Source organism: Chanodichthys erythropterus, chromosome 21, assembly GCF_024489055.1.
Source record: "Chanodichthys erythropterus isolate Z2021 chromosome 21, ASM2448905v1, whole genome shotgun sequence".
In the NCBI taxonomy this organism is placed as follows: Eukaryota; Metazoa; Chordata; class Actinopteri; order Cypriniformes; family Xenocyprididae; genus Chanodichthys; species Chanodichthys erythropterus.
In genome coordinates, this window is record NC_090241.1 from 26,543,249 (window position 1) to 26,571,174 (window position 27,926).

The following is a 27,926-nucleotide window of genomic DNA, read 5'->3' on the forward strand; positions in this document are numbered from 1 at the left end:
TGAATAAAATAGATTAAATTAAAATAATAATAATTACTGCTCTGGGTTCATAAGAAGTAGTGTTTCTTTTCTAATAATTTTGAGTAGTTCCTCTTAAGAGTATGTGATTCATTTGCTGGATCCTACTGTGGCTTTCAGGTAAGTAATTTTCTAGGTCTGGTATAAGAGCGTAGCTGTGCAGTTTTATTTAGCAGCAGCAGATTCAAACCAGTTTTTCTCACTAGGTATTTTCTATATATATTTCTATATTAAGACTATACTGTATGTCTTTCAATTTAGCATAAAGTTGGTATGTGCTGTGACATTTACATTCCCAGGTATCGATTGATCTGCACTTCCTCAAAAGCTCATTTTATTGAAATCATGCAGAACCAGCAACTTTTATGTTAGTAGTCTGCTAACACTGCCTCACAGAATGTTCTTGTGGTTTAAAATCGGATGAAAATGTTTAAAACAACATATTAGTCACAAATGTCACCAAATATCCAACACAAAGACATATCAGATCATATGATTTAAAAAAAAAAATTTATTAGTTACTGGCATTTTACAAGTATTCATATTATATGAGTTCTTGTTTCTCTGCCAGCTCTCTTTGACAGAGGGTTCATTCCTCAGCCTCCTTTCCCTGTAAACATATACAACAAAGATTTCGTATACAATGCTTATGCACAAATAATAAAGTTTATGAAAAGCAAAAAGCATTTGTGCACAAATAATTTAACAAACGAAAGTGTGATATTTACCTTCCCTAATTCACGGCTTTTAGCTCTCAGCTTGTTGACCTGAGACTCAGCAATGTCAGCTCTCTCCTGAGCCTCCTCCAGCTCATGCTGTACCTTCCTGAATCTGGTCAGGTGAGTGTTGGCCTGTTCCTCCTGTCAATTAATTAAACACTTGTTTAGGTTCATCATATCCAGAATATTTTGTTGCATGTAAAATAGCATATCACTCATCAAAAGTCTAAAATCACTCACAGCATCTTCACTCTGTCTCTTGTAGGCCTTGACTTTGAGTTGAAGTTTGTCCACAAGGTCTTGCAGTCTGATAATATTCTTCTTATCTTCTTCAGTCTGTGTGAGGAAAAAAATATTAGAAAGTGTCTCAATTTGATAGTTTACCATACCTGTATACGTATTGTTGTTTGATTGAGTACCTGATAAGTAAGTTCCTTCACTCTTCTTTCGTATTTGCGGACTCCCTTAACAGCATCGGCACTGCGTCTCTGTTCCGCTTCAACTTCGCTCTCCAGCTCACGAACCTGAAACAGATTATAAGTGATGTTATTACAATCCTGACTTTATGCTTGTGCTAAAGTAAGTGAATGTACTGTGTGTAATTTATAGCCACATACTCTGGCCTCCAGTTTCTGGAGCTGCTTCTTTCCACCCTTCAAGGCCAGACTCTCAGCCTCATCCAGACGGTGCTGCAGGTCTTTGACTGTAATGTCCAGGTTCTTCTTCATCCTTTCAAGGTGAGCACTTGTGTCCTGCTCTTTCTTCAGCTCTTCTGCCATCATGGCAGCCTGGAATCATTTTGTACTTAGTTTACTCAGTTACTTGGGTTAATAAGAATCTGTAAATTAGTAGTCAATGGCAGGTTATAGAATGTCAGAATATATACAATTTAGTAGATACTTAGCCTGCAAATAATAACAAACATTGCTAACTCATCAATGAACATTTTTCACTTACATCAGTTATTGCTTTCTTTGCCTTCTCGTCAGCATTTCGTGCTTCCTGGACCACATCTTCCATCTCACCTTGAATCTGAACAAGATCTGCTTCCAGCTTCTTCTTGGTGTTGATAAGACTGGTATTCTGAAGAAAATGAGAGATGGTTAAAAATAATGTTGTTTATGATTTATTCCTTAAAATATTCATCATTCTTCTTACTTGGGAGTGTAAGAGAGTCACTCGTTCGCTGGCATCCACCAGTTCCTGCTCGGCCACTTTGCGGCCTCTCTCGGTCTGCTCCAGAGCAACTCTGAGCTCCTCAATCTCAGCCTGCATCAGGTTGTTCCTGCGCTCTACCATGGCAACCTGCTCTTTCATGTCTTCTTGTGCTCGTAAAGCCTCATCAAGATGGAGTTGAGCATCCTGAAGCAAACAAGAGTCAATTAGATCTTTTGATCTAATTAGTTAGATAAAAATGCAACACTTCTGTAATGGAGCAAACCTTGAGTTGTCCTTGGACGTTCCTGAGCTGTTTCTGAGCTTCAGCAGCCTGGCGATTTGCATGGCTCAGCTGGATCTCCATCTCATTGAGGTCTCCTTCCATCTTCTTCTTGATTCTCAGAGCATCATTTCTGCTTCTGACTTCAGCATCCAGAGTGCTCTGCATGGAATCAATGATTCTCTGGCTGTTTCGCTTAATCTGTTCAATCTCCTCATCCTTCTCAGCCAATTTCCGATCGATTTCCCCTTTCACTTGGTTCAGCTCAAGCTGAACACGAAGAATCTTGGATTCTTCATGCTCTAGGGTTGCCTGAAAATGAAGAAGGTTTGTAGGGTATTGTTTGCTAGAACAGTGGAGATAATGGAAATGTAAAAAACTTCAAGCCTCATGTGGTACCTCAGCTTCTTCAAGAGCGGCCTGGATTTCAGATTTTTCAATTTCGGCTGTTTTCTTTCCTTTTTCCAACTCGTGAATAGTTTTTCCAGTCTCGCCGAGCTGCTCAGTTAAATCTGAAATCTCCTCTGTATACAGAAAGGGACACGTGATTAACAATGGGTTGAAACAAGCAGAGAATTCAGCAGTAAACTATTGTGCGTACGCTGAAGGTTCTTGTTTTCCCTCTTCAGGGTCTCCAGCTGGTCCAAAGCCTCCTCATAAGAATTCTTCATTTTGAAAAGTTCTGTGCTAAGAGAACGAGCCTCCTTCAGGGATCCTTCCAGCTCTGCCTGACTCTCCTCGTACTTCTGCTTCCATTCTGCCAGGACCTTTATGACATCAAAATTGAACATTAAATACCTATAGTGAGGTGCATCACAAAAATATTATATGTACTTAAAATAATGTTGCTTTACCTTATCAAAGTTCCTTTGTTTCTTGTCAAGGTTGGCAGCCAAAGCATTAGCTCTCTCCACATCAATCATGAGATCCTCAACTTCATTTTGCAATCGTTGCTTGGTCTTTTCCAAAGAGGCACATTTGGCATTCACAGCTTCAATGGACTCTTCAGCATCCTGCAAACGCTGAGCAAGTTTTTTCCTAGGAGCATCAGTGAAATATTAGTCATTGACACTACTTTATTTCCAATTGTGAGAACATTTCAAACAGGTGATTTCATTTACTTTGCTTCCTCAAGCTCTTCGGTACGCTGAATGGCATCAGTCTCATATTTGGTTCTCCATTGAGCTACCTCACTGTTGGCCTTTGACATGCTGCGCTGAAGCTCAGATTTGGCCTCCTGTTCCTCCTCATACTGCTCTCTGAGCAGATCACAGTCATGACGGGAAGATTGGACAGCATGTGCTAAGGCATTTTTGGCCTTTGAAACAATAAAAACATGTCTAGAGTTATTCAGTAGGTTCAGTACATAAGTTTATTCATTAAGAAAATGCTAATTCCTCACCTTCACTTCTTCCTCAATGTGCCTCTTCAGCTCTTCAATCTGCTGAGTGTAAGCCTGTTTGCTTCGAGTCAGCTGAGAAACTAAAGCCTCTTTCTCCTCTAATTGACGTCCCATTTCACCTAGAAAGGATTTCATGATGATGGTCAATAACTGCATTGTTGAATAGGTGTTTATAGAGTATGTAATATTATCCCTTTTGTAAACTAAACTATACTTACCATTTTCAGTCTGAAATCTTGCCTTTTGAGCACTTAGATCATTGATGTGGCGTACATGTTCGTCATGCTTTGTCTTAAACTCGCTCAACTGATCTTCCAGTGTACGACACATCTTTTCAAGATTTGTCTGCCAAACACACAAAAAAAATGTTGATGATTTTTTTACACACAGTGCTGTGTTTTATGTACAATACTTCATCAATACTTGCCTTTGATTTGGCAACAGACTCCATACTGCTTGACAAGTCATCAATCTCCATTTTAAGCTCACTTTTCTCTTTTTCTAGCTTCTGTTTCACACGCTGGAGGTTGTCAATCTGCTCTCCCAGCTCTGCCACAGTGTCAGCCTGCTTCTTGCGGAGTGCCGCAGCAGTTGCTTCATGCTGAAGGGTGGACTCCTCCAGATCACGGCGTAGTTTCTGAAACTCAGCCTCACGTTTCTTGTTCATCTCAATCTGGGCAGAAGTGGCACCACCTGCTTCTTCAAGCCTCTCACTGATCTCCTCAAGTTCCCTGGCGAGATCAGATCGCTGCTTCTCAACCTTAGCACGAGCGGCTCGCTCTGCCTCGATTTCTTCCTCCAGCTCCTCAATGCGGGCCTGTAGTTACAAAACTTTGATGAGTTACAGTTAATTACTAGGAATAAAGAAAAAAAAAATCAATAGCACTTTTTTTGAGTGACCTGAAGTTCTTTAATCTTCTTCTGGAGCTGAATACCAAGAGATTGCTCATCTTCAATCCTGCTCAGAAGTTGACTTGACTCAAAGTCCTTCCTGTTTTGAAAAAAAAAAACAGAAATGTTTTATGAGATATAGTTGTTCTGAAAGTGAACAAGGGATCTGAATTATAAATGGTAAATTGGATAGGATAACAAATTGTTATTAGTGCTTCACTTTTTCAGCTTTTCTTCTATTTGTTGCTTGTCATTTTCCAGATCCATTATGGATTCCTGGGAAAGTTTGAAATCGCCCTCAAGCTTTCTCTTGGCTCTCTCAAGGTCCATACGGAGTTTCTTCTCCTGCTCCAGAGAGCCTTCCAGCTGTTCACAGTTGTGAAAGGTTAGTACTTTCACCAAAATATTACTTTCATGATTCATGATTTCTGCTTCTTTTGTAACAGTAATTATACATGTGAGTACTAGCTTGCACTAATTTGAAACTTATTTCAAACTCACGTCATCGACTTGTTGCTCAAGTTTTGCTTTGGCTTTGGTCAGAGTATTGACTTTGTCTTCCTCTGCCTGGAGATCATCTAGGGTCTGTTGATGTGCCTCTTGGAGGGCTTTCTTCTCCTTAGTCAGCTTGACAATAACCTCATCTTGAGATGTCATTTCTTCAGTAAGGTTTTTAACCTAGAAACAAATTTATTTGAATGACTGCAACCTGAGTAAAAGATCAAGATTACCAGAACCTTTTTCTCAAGATATTAACCTTGTTTTCAGTGGCATGTTTCTCCTTCTCCACTTTGGCCAAGGTAAGCTCTAAATCATCAATGTCTTTCTTCAGCTCAGAGCACTCGTCCTCTAGTTTTCTCTTCTTGGCTGTCAGTTCAGCATTGATTTCTTCCTCATCCTCTAATCTTTCAGTTGTCTCTTTAAGTTTCGCCTCAAGCTGGATCTTGCTTTTGATGAGTCCTTCACATCTCTCCTCAGCATCAGAAAGGTTTTCTGTTTCCTGTTTATTAGAACATCATTTGTTGTTATTTTTACTTTAAATTGTGTATTATCCTAAAAAGATGAATTGCTTATTTGTGTTCTTTTCAGGAAGCTGCTGAAAAACTCACAGCTGCCACTTGTAACTGCAGGTCATTTTTTTCCTGCAGCAGAGAAACCATTTTCTCCTCCAGCTCCTTCTTCTTGGCAAGTGCCTTTGCTAGATCCTCCTTCATTTTTTCAAAATTCTCTTTCATGGCCGCCATTTCCTTCTCAGTCTCTGCACTCTTCAGCAGAGGCTTGATCTTAAAATACAGCTTCATCCATGGCCAGTGTTTGACATTCATGAATGAGCGGATGTTGTACTGGATGCTGTAGATGGCCTCTCTGTGTCATAGAATCAGAAGAAATGGTCAGATCCTGTGTGTGAATATGAAGGTTTACCCTCCAACCGAATATTTTTCAAGCAAAAACATACCTTCTCTCCATCATTTTGACAAACTCTTTCCTCATAACATATCCTCTGCAAAGTGCTTGAGTCATAGTCACAAGGATAACAAGTTTTTCATCTCGCATCTCCTCAAGGGTACCCAGCAGACCAGCTTTGAAGAACACCTATCACAAATAATTGATGAAGCATTATGCAATGTTATCTAATATTATACATAACAAGTCAGGTGCTTTGATAGTGTGTACCTTGGTGTGTCCAAACTTGTACTGGGTATGGTCCACATCAATAGAGCCAAGAAGCTTCTCTGAAGCCTTCTTATTGTCAATGAACTGACCCTCAGGGATGACACTAGCATTCAGTACTTTGTATCTAAAGAAAGACATTCAAGATGTCACTTTTTTTCTGGTTTCTGGTTTCAAAATCATGTTGAATTGAAATTTGCACCTGGATGGTACATTACATGAAGTACAAAGAGAGGACACCAGTCTCATTAACTAATCTTGTGTACACACACATTTGTACATAATATATGTGATTCTGCATATGTCCATTTCTATTTATTCAAAATGTATGATCATAAAATTGATAATTGATAAGATCTTGTTGCCCATGCAAGAGAGGAGCAGAAAGAAAGCTGACTTGTTTTGTGCAAATTACTAGCTGTGGGTATATGCTTCATATTTAGAAAAATCCAGATTCATAAACATTAAAATGGGGCCAAGAACAAAGTGTTGTGCAATTTTGCATGAGAACACTTTCTGTGCACATAAATTCACAAATAATATTAAATTATTTTAAATATTATTTAAATATAAAATGAGCCCTAATATTCATTAGCATGTTTCTAGACTAAGACTATTGATATATTATTTAAAACACATGTAAATTAAATACCTCTGCTTAAAGTCACCATAGAGGATTCTGCTTGGGAAACCCTTTCTGCAAATTCTGATTCCTTCCAGTACACCGTTACAGCGCAACTGGTGGATGACCAGAAAGTTCTCCATAAGACCTAAAATTAAAAACAGTTAAAAACATATATTGTTTTAAGAGAAGCTGCTCATGTTTAACAAAGGGTCACATCTTTAAATATATCACATGTTTTTCAGTATTCTACCATAGATGTGCAAAATATATTGACCTGGAGTCTTTGACTCATTTGGAATCAAGCAACGCACAAAATGAGGATGAGTACTTCTCAAGTTGGTCATCAGTTTGCCCAAGTTCTCCTGTTAGTTAAAGAATAAAAAGACAATCCATCACCCAGTACAGCTTTTGTGCAAATAAAATATTTGAGGAGTAAAATGGAATTACCCGGAACAAAGCAGACACGGTCTGGAAGGAGCCACCCTTCTTTTTCCCACCCTTTTTGCCACCAGATTCAGCTGTTGATAAAGCAATATAGTTCAGTAATCTCATAAACAATACCATGTACAGAAATCAAATAGAAAGTTTATTTCTTAACAAAACACAGTTTTTCTATTTTCACCCTAAAGTTTCAATCATAAATGTGTGAATTTGTTTTGCAGACCTTCAGCAGAAGCATGAGCAGCATACAGATGAGCCAAAAGTTTCATTGAAGACTTCTGGTACAACTGAACCACAGAGTCATTTAGAGGGTCCTTGTTCTTATCCAGCCAGCCTGTGATGTTGTAATCCACAGTTCCAGCATAGTGCACCAAGGAGAAGTGGGCCTCAGCTTTGCCTTTGGCCGGTTTGGGCTTCTGGAAGGATGGAGTTTTACCAAGATGCTGGTCATGCAGCTTGTTCTTGAAGGTCATGTCTGTTGCTTTGGGGAACATACACTCCTCCTCAAGGATGGAGAAAATACCCATTGGCTGCAAGAGAAAAGACAAGGGATCAAAGCAAAGCAGTTATGTAAAAAAACCCACAAAGCACTATATGTCCTGAAGGTGAAAATTGTTACCTTCTCAATAAGCTCAATGCAGGCAGCCAAGTCCATACCGAAGTCAATGAACTCCCACTCAATACCTTCTTTCTTGTATTCCTCTTGTTCCAGCACAAACATGTGGTGGTTGAAAAACTGTTGCAGTTTCTCATTGGTGAAATTAATGCACAGCTGCTCCAGGCTGTTGTACTGTAGTTAACATAACATAAACAGCATCTGAATCAAGAAGGAACAGCTAAAGCATCAGATTCATTTTTTTTTTATCTTGTTGACTTACATCAAAGATTTCGAACCCAGCAATGTCAAGCACTCCGATGAAGAACTGTCTTGGCTGTTTGGTGTCCAGCATCTCATTGATTCTGACAACCATCCACAAGAACATTTTCTCATAGACTGACTTGCACAGAGCCATGGCTGCATTATTCACCTAATTTAGGGAGGGAGGGGGTGCTATTTTATACCAGTTCATTTTAATTCATGAAAATGTATATATTCATAAAAAATCAGTGATGCAGCATACAGAAATTATGCATTTTTAATAGGACTGTCAAAATAACGCGTTAATTTCGATTAATTAATCTGAGAAAAAATAACGCGTTAAAAAAATAACGCAGATTAATCCATTCCGTATTGACCTTTGAACCTGGAGCCGTTCTAGCCACCATTCGACTGTAAAATGAAGGAGGGAGATGACTGCTGCGCTGACGGACAGAACGAGCAGAGCTCCTCCCTCGTGCGCGCGAGCTCTCTTCTTCTTCAAAGTAAGCAATGCTAAAAGTTCGTAAGACCGAATCCATGTTTCATGAGGCGCATTCGGAGAATGTTTTTTCCTGAATAACAGCTGGGTGTGAATAGTGCTCAAAAGAACGTCACCTCATCTTCTCTGACAGGCGCCCTGCACGTGCAGCTAACATAAACCACACTTTCAGTAAACAAAAAGAAAATCCTATCCAGTGGTGAAGTGTTTTCTGTGTTGACAAATCTTTTGCGATGTCCTAAGAACAGTCGCGATTCGCGCACAACGCGTCAACGTCCGCTAATGTCCGATTCGCGACCTAATGACTCATTTGAACAGATTCATTGTAATGAATCATGACAACAACAGATCTGTCTACTCTACACGGTCTATAATGAATCATTTACTCAAACAACTCTGAAATGAGAACATAAGTGTCCTAACCCCATTTAGCAAGAGTGGTTAGTAAAATTAGCCTTAATAATCCACAATATTTTCAGGTTATTTAAATGACAATGTGTAGTAAATTAGGCCTACCTATAAAATCAGTTAGTTTAGACTGGAGTGAGGTGAAACCACAACAAAGCAAGTTGTTGTTAGCTAGGTGCATTCAATTGTATATGGTAGAAAATTATATTCTTAGTTAATATAACTTCTAAATGGTACTTTTAATACTTTTCAGGTTTAGCAAAAAAGCTATAAAATCACTTTTTTTTTTTTTTTTTTGCAAAGAGGGCAAGAAAGAATTACAGTGAAAGTGACGGGTACTTTATTGTCAGTATCGGGCTCGCAGATTATGTGGGTAGGGCACTTTTTACTGTTTGTGTGGATGACCATGTCTGTCACCACCGAAGACCATTTTTGACCCACGAAAAACCCTTCATTGATTCATTTGAATTGAAATATTTAATACTTTCATAGCAAAAATTATGTATGTGATTCATTTAGATTAATTAATCACAGAGTATGTAATTAATTAGATGAAAATTTTTAATCGATTGACAGTTTTTAAACGCACATACCTGAGGAACAGTTTGACCTTTGGTCACATATTCATTCCCGACCTTCACTCTGGGAAAACACAAAGCTTTCAGCATGTCAGCAGAGTTCAGCCCCATGAGGTAAGCGATTTTATCCGCCACTGGAAGAAATATTTCAAGTAAATGACTTATAAGTGTCCATATTGTGGAAAGATGTTTCGATAGATGAACTTAGATTGAAAACACACCCTCAGTTCCATCAGGCTCGGCCTGCTCCTCCCTCTGCTTCTGCTTAAACTTCATGTTCCCATGATGCATCACAGCTCCTGTCAGCTTGTAGATGCCCATTTTCTCCTCAGCAGTGAAGCCCAGAATATCAATGGCTGTCTGCAAATAAAAAACAATCAAATGTGTCTTGCTATTTAGTATACTTACTTATATAATTATCAATCTATCAGTTGTCCCTAAAAGACTACCTAAAATTTGTTCAATAGCATGTCTGACATATTATATATTAGCATTATATATTAATCTTAAAGTCTTTGTTGTGATGATGCTTCTAAATGATGAAATAGGCTTTATATGTAAATTAACTGACAAGTTGACTTCCACTTACATCAGTTGCAATGAACTCTTCCACATCATTAATGCTCTTGACTGTGATCTCACCATGACTGATCATGGGATAGTCGTATGGGTTAGTGGTGATCAGAAGAGCCTCTGCAAGAGAATTATGATTAAAAAAAGACTTTATACTCAAAAATATCACAGTATCTGCACTTGCAATCTTTGGAAAAATTGAAAATATGATTCTAATGCAATCAAGTGCAGTTTTTTACCCAGCAGTTCTGGCTTATGGCCAGTGCAGAGCTGGTAGAAGATGTGGTAGCTTCTCTCAGCAGACAGCTGGAAAGTTACCCTGGACTTTTCCAGCAGATCTACGGATCAGTAACATGATTATTAAAAGAATAAAACAGAGAATGTCTATATTAATCAGCTGAGCTGTGAAAGAATAAAGGACTCACAAGTTTCAATATCAGCTGAGGCCAGTTTTCCAGTGGTGCCAAAATGAATTCGGATGAATTTACCCTGGAGATTTAACCAGAGGTAAGATTAATTAGATAACAACATTCCATTACAGAATCAAAGCACACAGCGGAGAGATGCAGGTCAAGGTAGTATTTACTGTCTCCCTTAGGAGATATTTGTTTTGGATAAGAGAAACCCTTCTACAGCAGCTTTGTAGTCATCAATACTGCAATCAGTGCCATCTGAAAATTTAATTATGAATTGATTTGACTGCTGACTAATGCAGTCATTTGTGTAAAGAGTAAACAGAAATGGTGAGCTTACACACCCTTGCGGGGCCCCTGTACTATTTACTGCAAAGTTGGCTCAGTACTCACAAAGCGGGAAGAGTTGTCATTCCTCACAGTCTTGGCATTTCCATAGGCTTCCAGCAAGGGGTTGGCTGCAATGATTTGATCCTCCAGTGACCCCTGATGTGTACAGAATGTGCAGATAAAAAATGTTTTACTGATTTGCTGCATCCTCATTATCATATTGGTAAACAAATTCTGCATATCGCTTACCTGCATTTTTCCAGCAACAGGCTCTACCTTCTTCTGACCAGATACAGCGATTGTCGCAAAGTACTGGATGACGCGTTTGGTGTTCACAGTCTTTCCTGCACCAGATTCTCCACTGAAAATATGGTACAATATATTATAACATAATATTCAATGTGAATATATAATGAAATATATTTAATAAACAAAATATGTTTCTGCATTTTTAGCACACAGTTTTGTTTGTCATAAAAATACTTACGTAATCAGGATAGACTGATTCTCACGATCTACAAAAATGTAGAAAGTCATTTATTACAGTCAAAATACTAGCATAGTTAATGTCTTTTTACAATCTTAGCCAATGTACTTCAGCTGCATTCAAAATTATTTTTCATACCAGTGAGCATGAACTGATAGGCGTTGTCAGAGATGGAGAAGATGTGAGGTGGAGCTTCAATTCTTTTTTTGCCCCTGTAGGCTGTCACGACAACAGAATCGTACACTGGGAGCCACTTATAGGGGTTCACAGTGACACAGAACAACCCAGAGTAAGTCTGCAAGAAAGTAATGTTCTTTTACTCATTAGATGTAAACATTGCATTGAATTACATGTAAAATGTTTGAAACAGATTAGCACTATACATTTTTGTTTACTTACGTAGATCATCCATGCTGCATAACGCTCTTTGAGGTTGTACAGCACGGTGGGTTCGTTGAGGTGGGTCATCATGGCCATGTCCTCGATCTTGTCAAACTTGGGGGGATTCATTGGAAAAATGTCATCCTCCTTCACTGTGATGGTCTGGAGGGAATGTCATATTACAGGTATGAAATGTTATAATGCAGATGCCTTAAAACTTAATTTAGCAAATTTTATTTGAATATCTCTTATACCCACTTTGCCACAGAGAGTTTGCACCGTTGCTTTGCCACCCTCCCGACTCTTGAGGACCCCTTTGAGGTACATCTCCTTGGGTTCAGCCACAAAATAAGCAGTTTTGGCATCAAATGGCGTATTTTGAGCTTCCAGTCGTTCCTTCTCTGGCTTGCGGAGGTAAATGGCCGCAGGGCCGAAACACTCCATTTCTGGGTCTCCACTCATGGTGGCACTCTTACAGAAAAAAACAACCAATTATTTGTCATGCAAGTTAGCAAGGGGAAAGAACATTTACATGTATACACATGATACATCACCCTTGAACATTAGACTGTAGTGTAAAATAACTAATTATTTGGTTGATTATCTTGTCATCCAATGTCAAAATTTCTATAGTATAGAATCATATACTTCATATTTGGGTGATGGTGGTTGAGAATAACAAAATCTTTTAGTTACAAAAAGAAGTTTAAGTTATGCATGAATTTTCACAAGCAACATTAGAAATATCAATTTGTCACAATGTTTAGTAGTTACAGTTCTTTTAAAAGATGGTGTCGTGTTTACCTTTGTCTTGCACCAACTCTTAGGACTTTATCTTGATGTTGTAATTCACCACCTCTGTATTGTCAATAAAAACAAGGCATTTGTTGTTGGTTGAAACTTCATAGCTTGCCCAAAAAATACAATAAGTAGTCTAGTCTTAAAATTAGCATAGTAGCACAATGTTATAATATGTAACAAAAAGCCTAAAATATCCCTAAAAAGGAAAAGCAGAACTGCTTTGTGACGTGTTCAGACACTCACCTTAGCTGTGTAGTTGTGAGCCCTAGGAGGAGTCGGGAAAGCCCTCTTTTATACTTGGGTGGAACTGTCCTGTCAGCACATTTCAGCATCTCATTTTTGGTCATGAGTCCTGTTTGCCCACTTCCATTTGTCACCTTCAGCAGCATCACTGTATTATTTTTATCTCTTGAAATGAGGAGAAGTTCCAAAATTGTTATTGCTTAGTTCAACACTGAGGGGAGCTTTTTAGCCCATTTCCAGAGTTTAGATTCTTATGAGATGGTAACTGTTATGAATTACGTGACATTACGTGTCAGAATTTGCACTGTTATACATAAAAATTGATTAAGTCATAAAACTGGGTTCCAAGAATATGAAATGATGGCACTATAATGATAATAAATTGTTCTTTTTCAACTTAAAGAATTCAGAAGATACAAATAAGGAGTGCAAATAAATAACCACATTGTGCAAGGCCATGTCCCTAAATCCCTATCTGGAAATAAATGCAGGCTAATATCTGGCAATAATAAGTCATCCAACTTGTTGTGGAGAAGACATCAAATGTCACTGGTATAAAGTTGCAGGGGCCTTACACTTTTAACATTATAAAGAAATCAGATTGGTATCCTTCTATCCCTTCAAGAAACCAGCAGGGATGCCAAAAGATCATGCCTTTCCTTTCTTAGAACAGCTGAAGCTCCCCAGCCCTCTCTTGGGGATGAAACAAAGTCCAAGGTGGTGACAAAATCCTTGATGTCAACAAGCCAACTTGAGTCATTGTGTGCTAATAGCTGTTCCTTTCCACTCTAAGAGTGCTGGGAGAATGTGTGCATGGCCTTTTATTCACTTTCAAGATTTAAAATAACTTGACTTGTGTATTATGTATAAGTCATTGTGCATTAATGTACTTCAAACAGAATGACACTTTATTGAGAGGCATCCGGATCAGTGGATCAGGACCTCTTTAGTGACTTTCCTCCACTGTTTGGCTAAATGTAACATGAGATTTGATTTAAAGTAGGCTTTATGGGCCTTAAGGTCAGTCTTTCCACTGGAAAGGTGATCCCATACTGGCAAAGAGTAGAAAGCTTTAAAAATTGTGAAGCAGTTACTGTTGAGATATAATGGGCTCCATTGAATAAAAATCTGAAACTTGATCACCCACCCATTACACTACATTCTTATTTGGACAAAATACAAATATAGCCACCAGTGTAGTCTTAACCCAACAAATGGCAGCAAGCTCAGGGGATTTATTGTGTCTTGAAGTTCCTGCATTAGAATCCAAGTGTTTTAGCGTCTGTCAAGAGCCTGCAAGTGTGCAGCATTAAAGAATGTGGGTTGGTATAACGGTTCTTGGATTAGACAGTCGTATCATTTCAAATCGTTATGATGCGGCTTCTTATTTTAGGACTTTGAAATACAAAGCAGCATCTTTGCTTCTCGTGGTAAAAGATGAGTTTGTACTGGCATTGCTTTATTGTTCGATGTGCAAGTATGATGCCACACTTTCACTGAGCATAGATCTGCTGCTAACGAAGCCTTTCTATCTCTTGGTGGATGCTGTTGGGTTTCTTTGAATACCATCACAGATGAGTATGAATCTTTATTATATTTTCATTAATATGATGAAACGTCACAATATCGCACAGACTTGGTTTGGGACTTGGCTTTCACTTTTGTGTCATTCTGCAAATCACAGTGTGCGGGACACTGAAGAGAAAACAAATCAAATATGCAGTTGCATTGCAATGAATTCAAGAACTAACTGTTTCATTGCTTTGCACACAATAATTAACTAATGTTGAGCATAGAAGAAATTAATATAACATATATTGCTGTTGCATTTCAATGCCTTCATATTTGTTCAAACCATGGCATAGTGAGCTAAAAACATAATTGTAAGAAAAAAACAAACTTATAGCTTCCCTAATATACAATATCTCAAACATGGAATGGTTATGAAATTAGTCTTCTATAGATCTGTAAATGAAGATGTATGTATAAATATTTTTTTTGTGTTCAATTATTTAAATGCACACAAAACATGACAGTCCAATTTGACAGTCCATAATCCCTTGTGGAAACTAAGTTGAGGAGTTTGTAATAGTTCTCATTTAAAAAAAAGTGAGTTTGAATCTTCTACAGCTGATTTCAATTGTATGAATCTAAAGGTTCAATATAATCAGTTTTAAGATCGCAAAGAGTGAGCTACAAGATGTTATGTGGTATAATATATTTACAGTTAATAATTTAGCTGACATTTTTATCTAAAATTTGAATAACATACAATTTATAAAGGAATGTTTCTCATAAAGGAATATTTCATATTATAAAATCAAACTGCAAACACTTGATGTGTAATAGTGAAATAATTCAAACATGACTTTAACTCAAATATCATGCAGTTCATCATTAACTAACAATAGCACACATGCATGTGCTAATATAATCAAAAGAGATAATTACTGCATTAACTACACAGTTACTGCTGTTATAAAGTTATAGCAACATGCAGCATAACATCAATGTTTCTCGGCTTATTCTCGGCTGAAACGCAGGCTGTACTCTTCAGCACAACTCTAACCCACAAAATAGACAACACAAACACTTTAAATCCCAACAGAACATTAAACATTAACAGATCTCTTCTATATCATCTGCCCAAAATCATAAAAGAACACTTCAGTTCATCATTTACTCTCTTGATCAGTTGACTTTTTCTATTAACTTTCACTAATAATTAAGTGAATTTTAGTAAATTTGACTGTTTGGTTTTACAGTGTATTGCATGCACCACCCAAATGATGGCCCTGTGTATGATAAATTGTTTGTTATTCAAGTTTTGGATAAAAATCCTTAACTATAAATATAATATATATTGTATATATAGTATAATATATAATATAGTGTGTGTGTGTGTATATATGTATATATATATATATATATATATATATATATATATATATATATATATATATATATATATATATATATATGTATATATATAATACCATATAACATCTTGTAGCGCAGTTTGCAATCTTTACTGTCAGTTTGCAATCTTTATTATTTTAAACTTTAGATTCATACATTTAAAATCAGCTGTAGAAACTCCTTAACTTCCTTACCACATGGGGTTATGAAAATAGTATGCAAATTGGAATGCAGACTGTCATGTTTTATGCTGATAGTTTCTCAGAAATTACATACTACTATATAGAGGATAACCTTGTACGTGGCTTGAGTCATGTGTCCTTCTCAAAGACTGATCTGCCCGATTCAATCCTTACTGAAGAATCCCCAGATCGTCACCATTCCTCTATCAAATTTTTCACTGTGGGTTGTAGGCCTCTCCAGGTCTCTGTCTAACCATTAGAGAACCAGGTTTTGGGCAGAGCTGAAAATTGGACTCATCAGAGAAGATCAGGACACATGACTCAAGCCACATACAAGTGCTCTGACAATGTTCCCCAACTCAAAGGATTGGTTTTCCCACAGGACAATGCTCCATGCCACACAGCCAGGCCAATCAGGGTGTGGATGGAGGACCACCAGATCAAGACCCTGTCATGACCAGACCTGAACCCTACTGAAAACCTCCGGAATGTGATCAAGAGTAAGATGACAACCATAGAAGTAAGAAGAGTAACATCCTCACACTGAGTTTACACCTCCTGCATGGTGTTTTTTTTTTTTTTTTTATTAATTTTTGAGCTGTAAACTCAGTGTTACTCTTCTTACTTCTGTGGTTCTCTATTGAAAAAAACAGCATACGCTGGTTAGGTATGTTTTTAAGCTGGTCCTTAGCTGGTCATGAGCTGGTCCTAAGCAGCATAAACCAGCTCAAACCAGCTGCCATACTTCAAAACATACCTAACCACCATATGCTGTTTTTTTTTCAACAGTGTTGTCATCTTTTTGTCCTGCACCTGAGCCCAATTAAGGTTTGGGATGTGCACACTATTTTTGTATTTTTGATCCCATTGGGAAAATGGCCATCAAACAAAGCCGACCTGCTTGTGCCAGTAGTGGCAAAAGTCACCCAACAGCAATGTGACCAACTGGTAGAGAGCATTCCAAGATGCATGAAAGCTTTGATTGAAACTCAGGGTTATTCCACCAAATATTGATTTCTGAACTCATCCTAAGGGTTGTTTAAAATGAATATTAACTTGTTTTCTTTGCATTATATGAGGTTTGAAAACATGGCATCTTTTTTGTTATTTTGACCAGTTGTCATTTTCTGGAAATAAATGCTCTAAATTACAAATATTTTTATTTGTAATTTGGAGGAAATGTTGTCAGTAGTTTATAGAATAAAACATAAATATGAATATTAATAATATTATTTATACATATACATATAAATAGTAAATCCAGAGAAACTGCTAATTTTGCAATGGTCTCTTAAGTTTTTCCAGAGCTGTATTTTAATATTGGACTAAACAGGTGTTATAAGATTTTTGACACCTATGAAATGGAGTCAACATTTTAAATAAAAGAAAAAACTGCAGCCATTATTGTTTATTGGGCAACTTTATTGACCGTATGATTCAGACACAGCACAAACTCATATTATATGCTTGTTTATTGCTGTCTCTTCTTGAAGGGTGATATTCACTCTGCAACCTCTTTTCCCTGTGGGGGAAAAATAATGCTAGAGTCAAATATTCTGGATTTTTGAGTTTAGTTTTTGTGTATATTCAGGAATCAACAAGTTGTGGATAAATAAGTTTCGGAAATACCTTTCCAGCCTCACGACTCTTTGCCCGGAGCTTGTTGACCTGGGACTCAGCGATGTCAGCCCTCTCCTGAGCTTCCTCCATCTCATTCTGCACCTTCCTGTACCTGGACAGGTGAGTGCTGGCCTGTTCCTCCTGTGGTGGATTTACCCATGCATCAGTATTTTATGAAATCATCAACAAAATAATGTCTTGATTATGATAACATATTACTGTAGAATACTGTGCTTACAGCTTCCTCAGCTTGTCTCTTATACGACTTCACTTTCATCTGCAGTTTGTCCACCAGATCCTGCAGTCTGATAATATTCTTCTTATCTTCTTCAGACTGTTAAAAAGACTCGCCATTGTAGCTAATGTTGCTCTGTTTACAAACCATTTCTTTTCAGAGGTCAAGTAAAATAACCTACCTGGTAGGTGAATTCCTTAACTCTTCTCTCATACTTCCGAACTCCTTTAATGGCTTCGGCACCTCTTCTTTGCTCAGCCTCAACCTCGCTTTCCAGCTCACGAACCTGGGAATTAGATAGAAAAATTAGATTACAAAAATTCCAGGATTTCTTAACCTTCTTACATATTGCACAAAAGAGTACCCTAGCTTCCAGTTTCTGGATCTGCTTCTTTCCACCCTTCAAGGCCAGAGTCTCAGCCTCATCCAAACGGTGTTGCATGTCTTTGACTGTAACCTCCAGGTTCTTCTTCATTCTCTCAAGATGAGCACTCGTGTCCTGCTCTTTCTTCAGCTCCTCTGCCATCATGGCGGCCTGCAATCACACATGACATTGACCACAGCTCTTCTCAATGTTCACTAGATGTGATTAATTGGGTTTAAGTAGATAAAAATGTTTGTAATTGTGTGTACATACGGACATTTAGAACATATCAAAGTGTATAAATAGGCACTCACATCAGTGATAGCTTTCTTAGCCTTCTCCTCTGCATTTCTTGACTCCTGAATAGCATCATCCACTTCACCTTGGACTTGAATGAAATCTGCCTCAAGCTTCTTCTTGGTGTTGATGAGACTGGTGTTCTGTATATTAGAGAGCAACACGTGGTTTACCAATTGGGGATTTTGTCTAAGAGGCAGAGGAAATAAATCAGAAACATTTGAAAACAAACCTGGGTGTGCAAAAGTACTACACGCTCACTGGAATCCACCAGTTCCTGCTCGGCCACTTTGCGGCCTCTCTCGGTCTGCTCCAGAGCAACTCTCAGCTCCTCAATCTCAGCCTGCATCAGGTTGTTCCTGCGCTCTACCATAGCAACCTGTTCTCTCATGTCCTCTTGAACCCTCAGAGCATCATCAAGGTGCAGTTGGGCATCCTAATAAAAGATGAATAACTTGTTACAATAGAAATAGGGATTGAAGAGTTTGAGGTTCGGCTTCCATCTGAGGACAAGTGCAAATTTTAAACAACAATGTACAGAGAGCTCCATGACTTTACCTTGAATTGTCCCTGAATGTTCCTGAGCTGTTTCTGAGCTTCAGCAGCCTGGCGATTTGCATGGCTCAGCTGAATCTCCATCTCATTGAGGTCTCCTTCCATCTTCTTCTTGACTCTTAGGGCTTCATTTCTGCTCCTGATCTCAGAGTCTAGAGTACTCTGTATGGATTCAATCACTCTTTGGCTATTCCTTTTTATCTGTTCAATCTCCTCATCTTTCTCAGCCAACTTACGATCAATCTCCCCTTTCACTTGGCTTAGCTCAAGCTGGATACGAATAATCTTAGATTCCTCATGTTCCAGGGTTCCCTGTAGACCAGAAGGACAGCAATAGTTAACAACAGTTAGAAAAAAATATTATGGAAGTTGTTCAAAAACACAAAAGAGTTACCTCAGCTTCCTCAAGAGCAGTCTGGATTTCCATTTTCTCTGTTTCAACTGTCTTCTTGGCTTTGTCCAGCTCATGAATGGTCTTACCACTTTCACCAATTTGTTCAGTCAAGTCAGAGATTTCATCTACAAACAATTTAAAAAACAGAGTATCTACATGTAAGCATGGAAAATTTGTCTCTCTACCATCTGCACTTTGTATTTGGGAAATATCTTACGCTGAAGGTTTTTGTTCTCCCTCTTGAGGGTTTCCAGATGATCCAGGGTTTCTTCATAGGAGTTCTTCATCTTAAAAAGCTCTGTACTAAGAGAACGGGTCTCTTTCAGAGATCCTTCCAGTTCTGCTTGGCTTTCCTCATACTTTTGCTTCCACTCGGCCAGAACCTTGGAAAAAGTAAATTGAATTTGTGAGCAAGTACATGATGTTGTTGTACAAAGAAGCTGCAGCTATTAAAACATTCTGTACCTTGTCGAAGTTCCGTTGTTTCTTGTCAAGATTGGCAGCAACAGCATTAGCTCTCTCTACATCAGTCATGAGATCTTCAACTTCAGCCTGCAGTCGCTGTTTGGTTTTTTCCAGAGATGCACACTTTGAGTTCACAGCCTCAAAGGACTCCTCAGCATCCTGCAAACGCTGAGCAAGCTTTTTCCTAAGAGCAACAATGAAATATTAGTCATTGCCACTACTTTATTTCCAATTGTGAGAACATTTAAACAGGTGATTTCATTTACTTTGCTTCTTCAAGCTCTTCAGTACGCTGAATAGCATCAGTCTCATATTTGGCTCTCCACTGAGCTACCTCACTGTTGGCCTTTGACATGCCGCGCTGAAGCTCAGATTTGGCCTCCTGTTCTTCCTCGTACTGCTCTCGGAGCAGATCACAGTCATGCCGTGCTGACTGCACAGCATGTGCCAGGGCATTCTTTGCCTGAAAAGCAACAAACAAAGCATTATTTGCTAATGTTCCCCTACTTGCTACTAGACGTTTCCAAAATAGTAAACAATTACCTTGACTTCTTCCTCAATGTGCCTCTTAAACTCTTCAATTTGCTGAGTGAAAGCTTGCTTGCCTCGAGTCAACTGAGAAACAAGAGCCTCTTTTTCCTCTAGCAGACGACTGAATTCACCTTTTAAAAAGACAGAACAATTCCATGAATCCTTGAAAGTGTAGGCAAATCCTTCAGTTTGGAGGTCGAATTATGGCTTTGTGTTCAAACATACCATTCTCAGTTGCTAGTCTTGCTCTTTGTGTACTTAAATCATTTAGTTGACGGATTGCTTCATCATTTTTGGACTTAAGTTCACTCAGTTGATCTTCAAGAGTACGGCACATCTTCTCCAAGTTACACTGAAAGGAAAAATTTCTGTGAGTATTACTCTTGCATTAAAAATGCAGTATTCAGGAAAAAATCAATTGTCATGCCTTTGATTTGGCAACAGATTCCATATTGGTTGACAGATCATCAATCTCCATTTTGTATTCGCTTTTCTCTTTTTCTAGCTTCTGTTTCACACGCTGGAGGTTGTCGATCTGCTCTCCCAGCTCTGCCACAGTGTCAGCCTGCTTCTTGCGGAGTGCCGCAGCAGTTGCTTCATGCTGAAGGGTGGACTCCTCCAGATCACGGCGTAGTTTCTGGAACTCAGCCTCACGTTTCTTGCTCATCTCAATCTGGACAGAAGTGGCACCACCTGCTTCTTCAAGCCTCTCACTGATCTCCTCAAGTTCCCTGGAGAGATCAGATCGCTGCTTCTCAACCTTAGCACGAGCGGCTCGTTCTGCCTCGATTTCTTCCTCCAGCTCCTCAATGCGGGCCTGAAATGAACAGTGGTTATGATGATGATCATATTTACTTGAGCCAGATTATGTGATCAGTCATTAACCCAAATGTTATATATTAAGAAGTGACCTGGAGTTCCTTGATCTTCTTTTGATGTTGAACACTAATAGACTGTTCATCCTCAATCTTGCTTAGAAATTGGCTTATCTCAAAGTCCTTCCTATAGGAAATAATTGTAACAGATGTATATGATTTGCATACCATTGTCTTTAAAATTTAAGTTAAAGTCTTACTTCTTCATCTTCTCATCTGATTGTTGCTTGTCATTTTCCAGATCCATAATGGACTCTTGGGCTAGTTTCAGGTCACCCTCAAGCTTTCTCTTGGCTCTCTCAAGGTCCATACGGAGTTTCCTTTCTTGCTCCAGAGAACCTTCCAGCTATTAAGTAAGATTGCAATATTGCTTTGTCTAGAAGTCATCCACATCTAAAATTAAACTAAGAAACCATAATATTGCAGTAAACATTGTTACTTACATCATCCACTTGTTGTTCAAGTTTGGCTTTAGCTTTCGTCAGACTATTAACTTTGTCCTCTTCTGCCTGCAGATCATCCAAAGTTTGCTGATGCGCCTCTTGTAGGGCTTTCTTCTCTTTGGTTAACTTTGCAATGCTTTCATCCAGTGAAGTCATCTCCTCTGTAAGATTTTTCACCTAATAAAGAAATTTAGTGAAATGATTAGAGCCACATCAGGTTTAGATACTTGATGGGAAATATGAGTTGAGAAAGTGAACCTTGTTTTCAGTGGCATGTTTCTCCTTCTCCACTTTGGCCAAGGTAAGCTCTAAATCATCAATGTCTTTCTTCAGCTCAGAGCACTCGTCCTCTAGTTTTCTCTTCTTGGCTGTCAGTTCAGCATTGATTTCTTCCTCATCCTCTAATCTTTCAGTTGTCTCTTTAAGTTTTGCCTCAAACTGGATCTTGCTTTTGATGAGTCCTTCACATCTCTCCTCAGCATCAGAAAGGTTTTCTGATTCCTGTTGATTAGAACATCATTTGTTGTTATTTTTATTTTAAATTGTGTGTTTGTTATCTTATAATGATGAATTGCCTATTTGTGTTCTTTTCAGGAAGCTGCTGAAAAACTCACAGATGCCACTTGTAACTGCAGGTCATTTTTCTCCTGCAGCAGAGAAACCATTTTCTCCTCCAGCTCCTTCTTCTTGGCAAGTGCCTTTGCTAGATCCTCCTTCATTTTTTCAAAATTCTCTTTCATGACTGCCATTTCCTTCTCAGTCTCTGCACTCTTCAGCAGAGGCTTGATCTTAAAATACAGCTTCATCCATGGCCAGTGTTTGACATTCATGAATGAGCGGATGTTGTACTGGATGCTGTAGATGGCCTCTCTGTGTCATAGAATCAGAAGAAATGGTCAGATCCTGTGTGTGAATATGAAGGTTTACCCTCCAACCGAATATTTTTCAAGCAAAAACATACCTTCTCTCCATCATTTTGACAAACTCTTTCCTCATAACAAATCCGCGACAAAGAGCCTGTGTCATGGTAACCAGCGCAGCTAATTTTTCATCTCGCATCTCCTCAAGGGTACCCAGCAGACCAGCTTTGAAGAACACCTATCACAAATAATTGAGCAATTATGCACTATAATCTAATATTGTCATTTACATAATAAGAAGGGGCTTTGATAGTGTGTACCTTGGTGTGTCCAAACTTGTACTGGGTATGGTCCACATCAATAGAGCCAAGAAGCTTCTCTGAAGCCTTCTTATTGTCAATGAACTGACCCTCAGGGATGACACTAGCATTCAGTACTTTGTATCTGAAACAGAAGTGATTTCATTAGATTTCAGCTGAATTTCCATCTGAAGTACCTTAATACCACAAATACAAGTGCCATAGTAAAAAAACAAACAAGTGCATGACATCCACATATGGCATGTATGTAAAATACCTCTGCTTAAAGTCACCATAGAGGATTCTGCTTGGGAAACCCTTTCTGCAAATTCTGATTCCTTCCAGTACACCGTTACAGCGCAACTGGTGGATGACCAGAAAGTTCTCCATAAGACCTGGAACATTATACAATGGGAGAGAATTAATCTTAAATCTAAAAACATTTATATTCTTAAACAGGATTCAGAGTCTTTTTTTTATTACAGCTAAGGTGATAATGTTATACTAAGCACTATTTATTATTGGAATAAATAACACTTACCAGGTGTTTTTGATTCATTTGGAATAAGGCAGCGCACAAAATGGGGATGTGTGCTCCTCAAATTGGTCATCAGCTTGCCCAAGTTCTCCTGTAGAATTGTGTCCAAAATATGTTGAAATATTTGACCATTATACAAGTACATACACTCACCACATTATTAGGTATTAGAAGATTCTCATCATGGATGTGCAGCTGACAAATCTGCAGCAACTGTGTGATGCTATCATATCAATATGGGCCAAAATCTCTGAGGAATGTTTCCAGTCCCTTGTTGAATATATGCCATGAAGAATTAAGGCAGTTTTTGGGCAAAAGGGGGTAATAGCTAAGAGTACCTAATAAAGTGGCCGGTGAGTGTATCTAACTAATATAAGCATTTTTAAAACGCATATAACATGAACACATAGTTAACATAATAAAAACTTACTCTAAACACAGCAGACACTGTCTGAAAGGAACCACCCTTTTTCTTGGCAGCCTTTTTGCCTGCTGCCTCTGTACAGTACAAATATAATAAATATTACATTAATTTAAAATAAAATGCAAAATAAATACACTTAGATATATGCAGTAATGTTTTTCAGACCTTCAGTAGAAGCATGAGCAGCATACAGATGAGCCAGAAGTTTCAATGAAGACTTCTGGTACAACTGAACCACAGAGTCATTTAGAGGGTCCTTGTTCTTATCCAGCCAGCCTGTGATGTTGTAATCCACAGTTCCAGCATAGTGCACCAAGGAGAAGTGGGCCTCAGCTTTGCCTTTGGCCGGTTTGGGCTTCTGGAAGGATGGAGTTTTACCAAGATGCTGGTCATGCAGCTTGTTCTTGAAGGTCATGTCTGTTGCTTTGGGGAACATACACTCCTCCTCAAGGATGGAGAAAATACCCATTGGCTGCAAGAGAAAAGACAAGGGATCAAAGCAAAGCAGTTATGTAAAAAAACCACAAAGCACTATATGTCCTGAAGGTGAAAATTGTTACCTTCTCAATAAGCTCAATGCAGGCAGCCAAGTCCATACCGAAGTCAATGAACTCCCACTCAATACCTTCTTTCTTGTATTCCTCTTGTTCCAGCACAAACATGTGGTGGTTGAAAAACTGTTGCAGTTTCTCATTGGTGAAATTAATGCACAGCTGCTCCAGGCTGTTGAACTGTAGTTAACATAACATAAACAGCATCTGAATCAAGAAGGAACAGCTAAAGCATCAGATTCATTTTTTTTTTTATCTTGTTAACTTACATCAAAGATTTCGAACCCAGCAATGTCAAGCACTCCGATGAAGAACTGTCTTGCTTGCCTGGTGTCCAGCATCTCATTGATTCTGACAACCATCCACAAGAACATTTTCTCATAGACTGACTTGCACAGAGCCATGGCTGCATTATACACCTTATTTAGAAAAAAATAATGCTGTTTTATACAATTTCATTTTTATTAATAAAAATGAATATCCATAAAAATTCAGTGATGCAGCATACAGAAATTATGCATTTTTAAACACACATACCTGAGGAACAGTTTGACCTTTGGTCACATATTCATTCCCGACCTTCACTCTGGGAAAACACAAAGCTTTCAGCATGTCAGCAGAGTTCAGCCCCATGAGGTAAGCGATTTTATCCGCCACTGGAAGAAATATTTCAAGTAAATGACTTATATGTGTCCATATTGTGGAAAGATGTTTCGATAGATGAACTTAGATTGAAAACACACCCTCATTTCCATCAGGCTCGGCCTGCTCCTCCCTCTGCTTCTGCTTAAACTTCATGTTCCCATGATGCATCACAGCTCCTGTCAGCTTGTAGATGCCCATTTTCTCCTCAGCAGTGAAGCCCAGAATATCAATGGCTGTCTGCAAATAAATAACAATCAAATGAGTTTTGTATATAACATATTTGATAAAGTGCATCAGAGATACACAGAGTATACATTCATATTATTATGCATAAAAGTGCTCAAAGATTTGACTTCCACTTACATCAGTTGCAATGAACTCTTCCACATCATTAATGCTCTTGACTGTGATCTCACCATGACTGATCATGGAATAGTCGTATGGGTTAGTGGTGATCAGAAGAGCCTCTGCAAGAGAATTATGATTAAAAAAAGACTTTATACTCAAAAATATCACAGTATCTGCACTTGCAATCTTTGGAAAAACTGTAATAAAATCAAATTTTATATTGAAAAATATGATTCTAATGCAATCTTTTTCTAATACAGTTTTTTACCCAGCAGTTCTGGCTTATGGCCAGTGCAGAGCTGGTAGAAGATGTGGTAGCTTCTCTCAGCAGACAGCTGGTAAGTTACCCTGGACTTTTCCAGCAGATCTACGGATCAGTAACATGATTATCAAAATAATAAAACAGAGAATGTCTATATTAATCAACTGAGCTGTGAAAGAATAAAGAACTTACAAGTTTCAATATCAGCTGAGGCCAGTTTTCCAGTGGTGGCAAAATGAATTCGGATAAATTTACCCTGGAGATTTAACCAGAGGTTATAATTTTCCATTACAGAATCAAAGCACACAGTGTAGAGATGCAGTTGGCTCAGTACTCACAAAGCGGGAAGAGTTGTCATTCCTCACAGTCTTGGCATTTCCATAGGCTTCCAGCAAGGGGTTGGCTGCAATGATTTGATCCTCCAGTGACCCCTGATGTGTAAAGATTGGGTAGACATACAAGTCAAATAAGTGTTTTACTGATTTGCTCCATCCACATTATCGTATTGGTAAACAAATACTATATATACCTGCATTTTTCCAGGCTCTACCTTCTTCTGACCAGATACAGCAATTGTTGCAAAGTACTGGATGACGCGTTTGGTGTTCACAGTCTTTCCTGCACCAGATTCTCCACTGAAAATAAAATAATGCAACATAAAATGACTCCAGTTTCTCTGATACTATATTTAATTACAAGATAAAATACTCCTTCAAACTGAAAAATCTGAAAAATATTCACGTGATCAAGATCGATTGATTGTCACGATCTACAGAGAGTAGAGAAACATTCCATTTTACCCAACAAAGTATGAATGGATAAAAAATCTTAAACTATTTTCTTCCACAAGCTCTTACCAGTGAGCATGAACTGATAGGCGTTGTCAGAGATGGAGAAGATGTGAGGTGGAGCTTCAATTCTTTTTTTGCCCCTGTAGCCTGACACAACAACAGAATCGTACACTGGGAGCCACTTATAGGGGTTCACAGTGACACAGAACAACCCAGAGTAAGTCTGCAAAAGAGGTTAGTAAAACTCAGTTGCAACTTTGAGTTTCACAGACATTTTAGTTTAAATAAAACAGTATAACAAGTTTGAAATTTGAGGAACTGTTCATTTTACTTACGTAGATCATCCATGCTGCATAACGCTCTTTGAGGTTGTACAGCACAGTGGGTTCACTGAGGTGGGTCATCATGGCCATGTCCTCGATCTTATCAAACTTGGGGGGATTCATTGGGTGAATTTCATCCTCCTTCACTGTGATAGTCTTTTAGAGGGGAAAATAGCAATAACAGTTTTTCAGCAGACAACCTTCTGAGCTTAATATGAAAGCCAGAAAAAGTACTAAATTCAGACTATTATATTGCTTTTAGCCGGAAAACTCTCAACTTACTTTGCCACACAGAGTTTTGACAGTAGCTTTGCCACCCTCTTTGCTCATTAGCACCCCTTTGAGGTACATCTCCTTAGGTTCAGTCACAAAATAAGCTGTCTTTGCATCAAATGGTGTGTTCTGAGCCTCAATTCTTTCTCTCTCTGGCTTACGGAGGAAAATGGCAGCCGGGCCAAAGCACTCCAGTTCTGTGTTCCCACTCATGGTGGCACTTTACTGGACAGAAAGACCAAACATTAAAGACTTACATTAAGCCAGTAACAGAAATAGTAAGTGGTTCTACAAAAAATGTGTAATATTATAATAATGTAAAGGAATTTTGCTTTATGGGTCAAATAGTAGATTTTACCTCCTTTCCAGTGAGTAAAAGCTGGCCAAATTATATGAGCAATCTAAAAATAAAAAAAGACAATCAGCTTGCATTTATGCACAAAGAACGGATGTAATTTACTTTAACAAACTTGAAGTATTTTTGCATGCAGGCTATCTTGAATTTTATCAGAGTTTTAAGTTCAACTCACCTACTTGAAGTCAGCCCCAGTAAATGGATTCACACTCGACGTCTCGTTTTATAAAGCACGATGTGCTCAGTCAGCAAAACAGTCTCTCTCTATTTGGTGCTATTTGGTTCTTGGACTGCCCTCAATTCCACATCTCTCTCTGGAATATTATTTTTATCTGATGATAAATCAAAAGTGATTTTGAATAGAGTATTGTAGGTCTGTTCCAATATGCTTATTTTTAATTTATGTTTATTAATATTGCTTATATCAAAGACGTACTGAAGGCTATAGTAAATGTGCATATTCTGATTTGCGTGATCAAAATGATATAAAACACTGAACAAAATCATTAGTCATGTGAGAACACATGCTCTGTAACATAATGTATACACTGTATTAAAATATATAGCACTGCAATGGTGTAATTGTTTCAAATCAGTCTT

The 27,926-nt window shown here is 38.3% G+C and overlaps 2 protein-coding genes across 2 annotated transcripts; both read right to left on the reverse strand.

Annotated features, from left to right (window-relative positions):
- Positions 1 to 607: 607 nt before the first annotated feature.
- On the reverse strand, positions 608 to 12,593 carry LOC137010551 (myosin heavy chain, fast skeletal muscle-like). Its single transcript, XM_067372621.1, has 40 exons — positions 12,538 to 12,593; positions 11,992 to 12,204; positions 11,752 to 11,895; positions 11,491 to 11,647; positions 11,353 to 11,380; positions 11,115 to 11,226; positions 10,929 to 11,021; positions 10,548 to 10,611; positions 10,362 to 10,460; positions 10,139 to 10,242; positions 9,771 to 9,909; positions 9,565 to 9,683; positions 8,084 to 8,233; positions 7,825 to 7,995; positions 7,429 to 7,735; positions 7,212 to 7,282; positions 7,039 to 7,126; positions 6,792 to 6,909; positions 6,143 to 6,266; positions 5,925 to 6,061; positions 5,578 to 5,833; positions 5,226 to 5,468; positions 4,970 to 5,146; positions 4,689 to 4,834; positions 4,478 to 4,568; positions 4,005 to 4,394; positions 3,796 to 3,922; positions 3,578 to 3,696; positions 3,297 to 3,493; positions 3,030 to 3,213; positions 2,777 to 2,942; positions 2,575 to 2,699; positions 2,179 to 2,487; positions 1,896 to 2,099; positions 1,695 to 1,820; positions 1,355 to 1,525; positions 1,157 to 1,261; positions 978 to 1,073; positions 726 to 878; positions 608 to 628 (listed from the first exon to the last, which is right to left on the reverse strand). Exons 2-40 carry the CDS (start codon positions 12,193 to 12,195, stop codon positions 608 to 610), a joined length of 5,835 nt encoding a protein of 1,944 aa, XP_067228722.1. The 5' UTR covers positions 12,196 to 12,204; positions 12,538 to 12,593.
- A 4,686-nt stretch (positions 12,594 to 17,279) lies between these two features.
- Positions 17,280 to 27,525, reverse strand: LOC137010845 (myosin heavy chain, fast skeletal muscle-like). The gene is made up of 41 exons (XM_067373223.1): positions 27,502 to 27,525; positions 27,330 to 27,372; positions 26,981 to 27,196; positions 26,711 to 26,854; positions 26,442 to 26,598; positions 26,326 to 26,353; positions 26,114 to 26,219; positions 25,923 to 26,015; positions 25,777 to 25,840; positions 25,591 to 25,689; positions 25,338 to 25,441; positions 25,073 to 25,211; positions 24,867 to 24,985; positions 24,599 to 24,748; positions 24,339 to 24,509; positions 23,944 to 24,250; positions 23,785 to 23,852; positions 23,358 to 23,445; positions 23,094 to 23,211; positions 22,838 to 22,961; positions 22,619 to 22,755; positions 22,272 to 22,527; positions 21,916 to 22,158; positions 21,658 to 21,834; positions 21,415 to 21,560; positions 21,251 to 21,341; positions 20,767 to 21,156; positions 20,565 to 20,691; positions 20,352 to 20,470; positions 20,075 to 20,271; positions 19,809 to 19,992; positions 19,561 to 19,726; positions 19,344 to 19,468; positions 18,953 to 19,261; positions 18,627 to 18,830; positions 18,412 to 18,537; positions 18,098 to 18,268; positions 17,915 to 18,019; positions 17,737 to 17,832; positions 17,508 to 17,639; positions 17,280 to 17,400 (listed from the first exon to the last, which is right to left on the reverse strand). Exons 3-41 carry the CDS (start codon positions 27,182 to 27,184, stop codon positions 17,380 to 17,382), a joined length of 5,805 nt encoding a protein of 1,934 aa, XP_067229324.1. The 5' UTR covers positions 27,185 to 27,196; positions 27,330 to 27,372; positions 27,502 to 27,525; the 3' UTR covers positions 17,280 to 17,379.
- Between the last annotated feature and the right edge of the window lie 401 nt (positions 27,526 to 27,926).

Coding starts and splice junctions, on each gene's coding strand:
- LOC137010551 (XM_067372621.1), bottom strand. CDS start 12,195: ATGAGTGGAGACCCAGAAATGGAGTGTTTCGGCCCTGCGGCCATTTAC. Junction 2,700..2,776: donor GGAAAACAAGAACCTTCAGC/GTACGCACAATA, acceptor TTCTGTATACAG/AGGAGATTTCAGATTTAACT. Junction 879..977: donor AGAGACAGAGTGAAGATGCT/GTGAGTGATTTT, acceptor ATTAATTGACAG/GAGGAACAGGCCAACACTCA.
- LOC137010845 (XM_067373223.1), bottom strand. CDS start 27,184: ATGAGTGGGAACACAGAACTGGAGTGCTTTGGCCCGGCTGCCATTTTC. Junction 26,354..26,441: donor CTATCAGTTCATGCTCACTG/GTAAGAGCTTGT, acceptor TACTCTCTGTAG/ATCGTGACAATCAATCGATC. Junction 21,342..21,414: donor TCAGATGAGAAGATGAAGAA/GTAAGACTTTAA, acceptor TATTTCCTATAG/GAAGGACTTTGAGATAAGCC.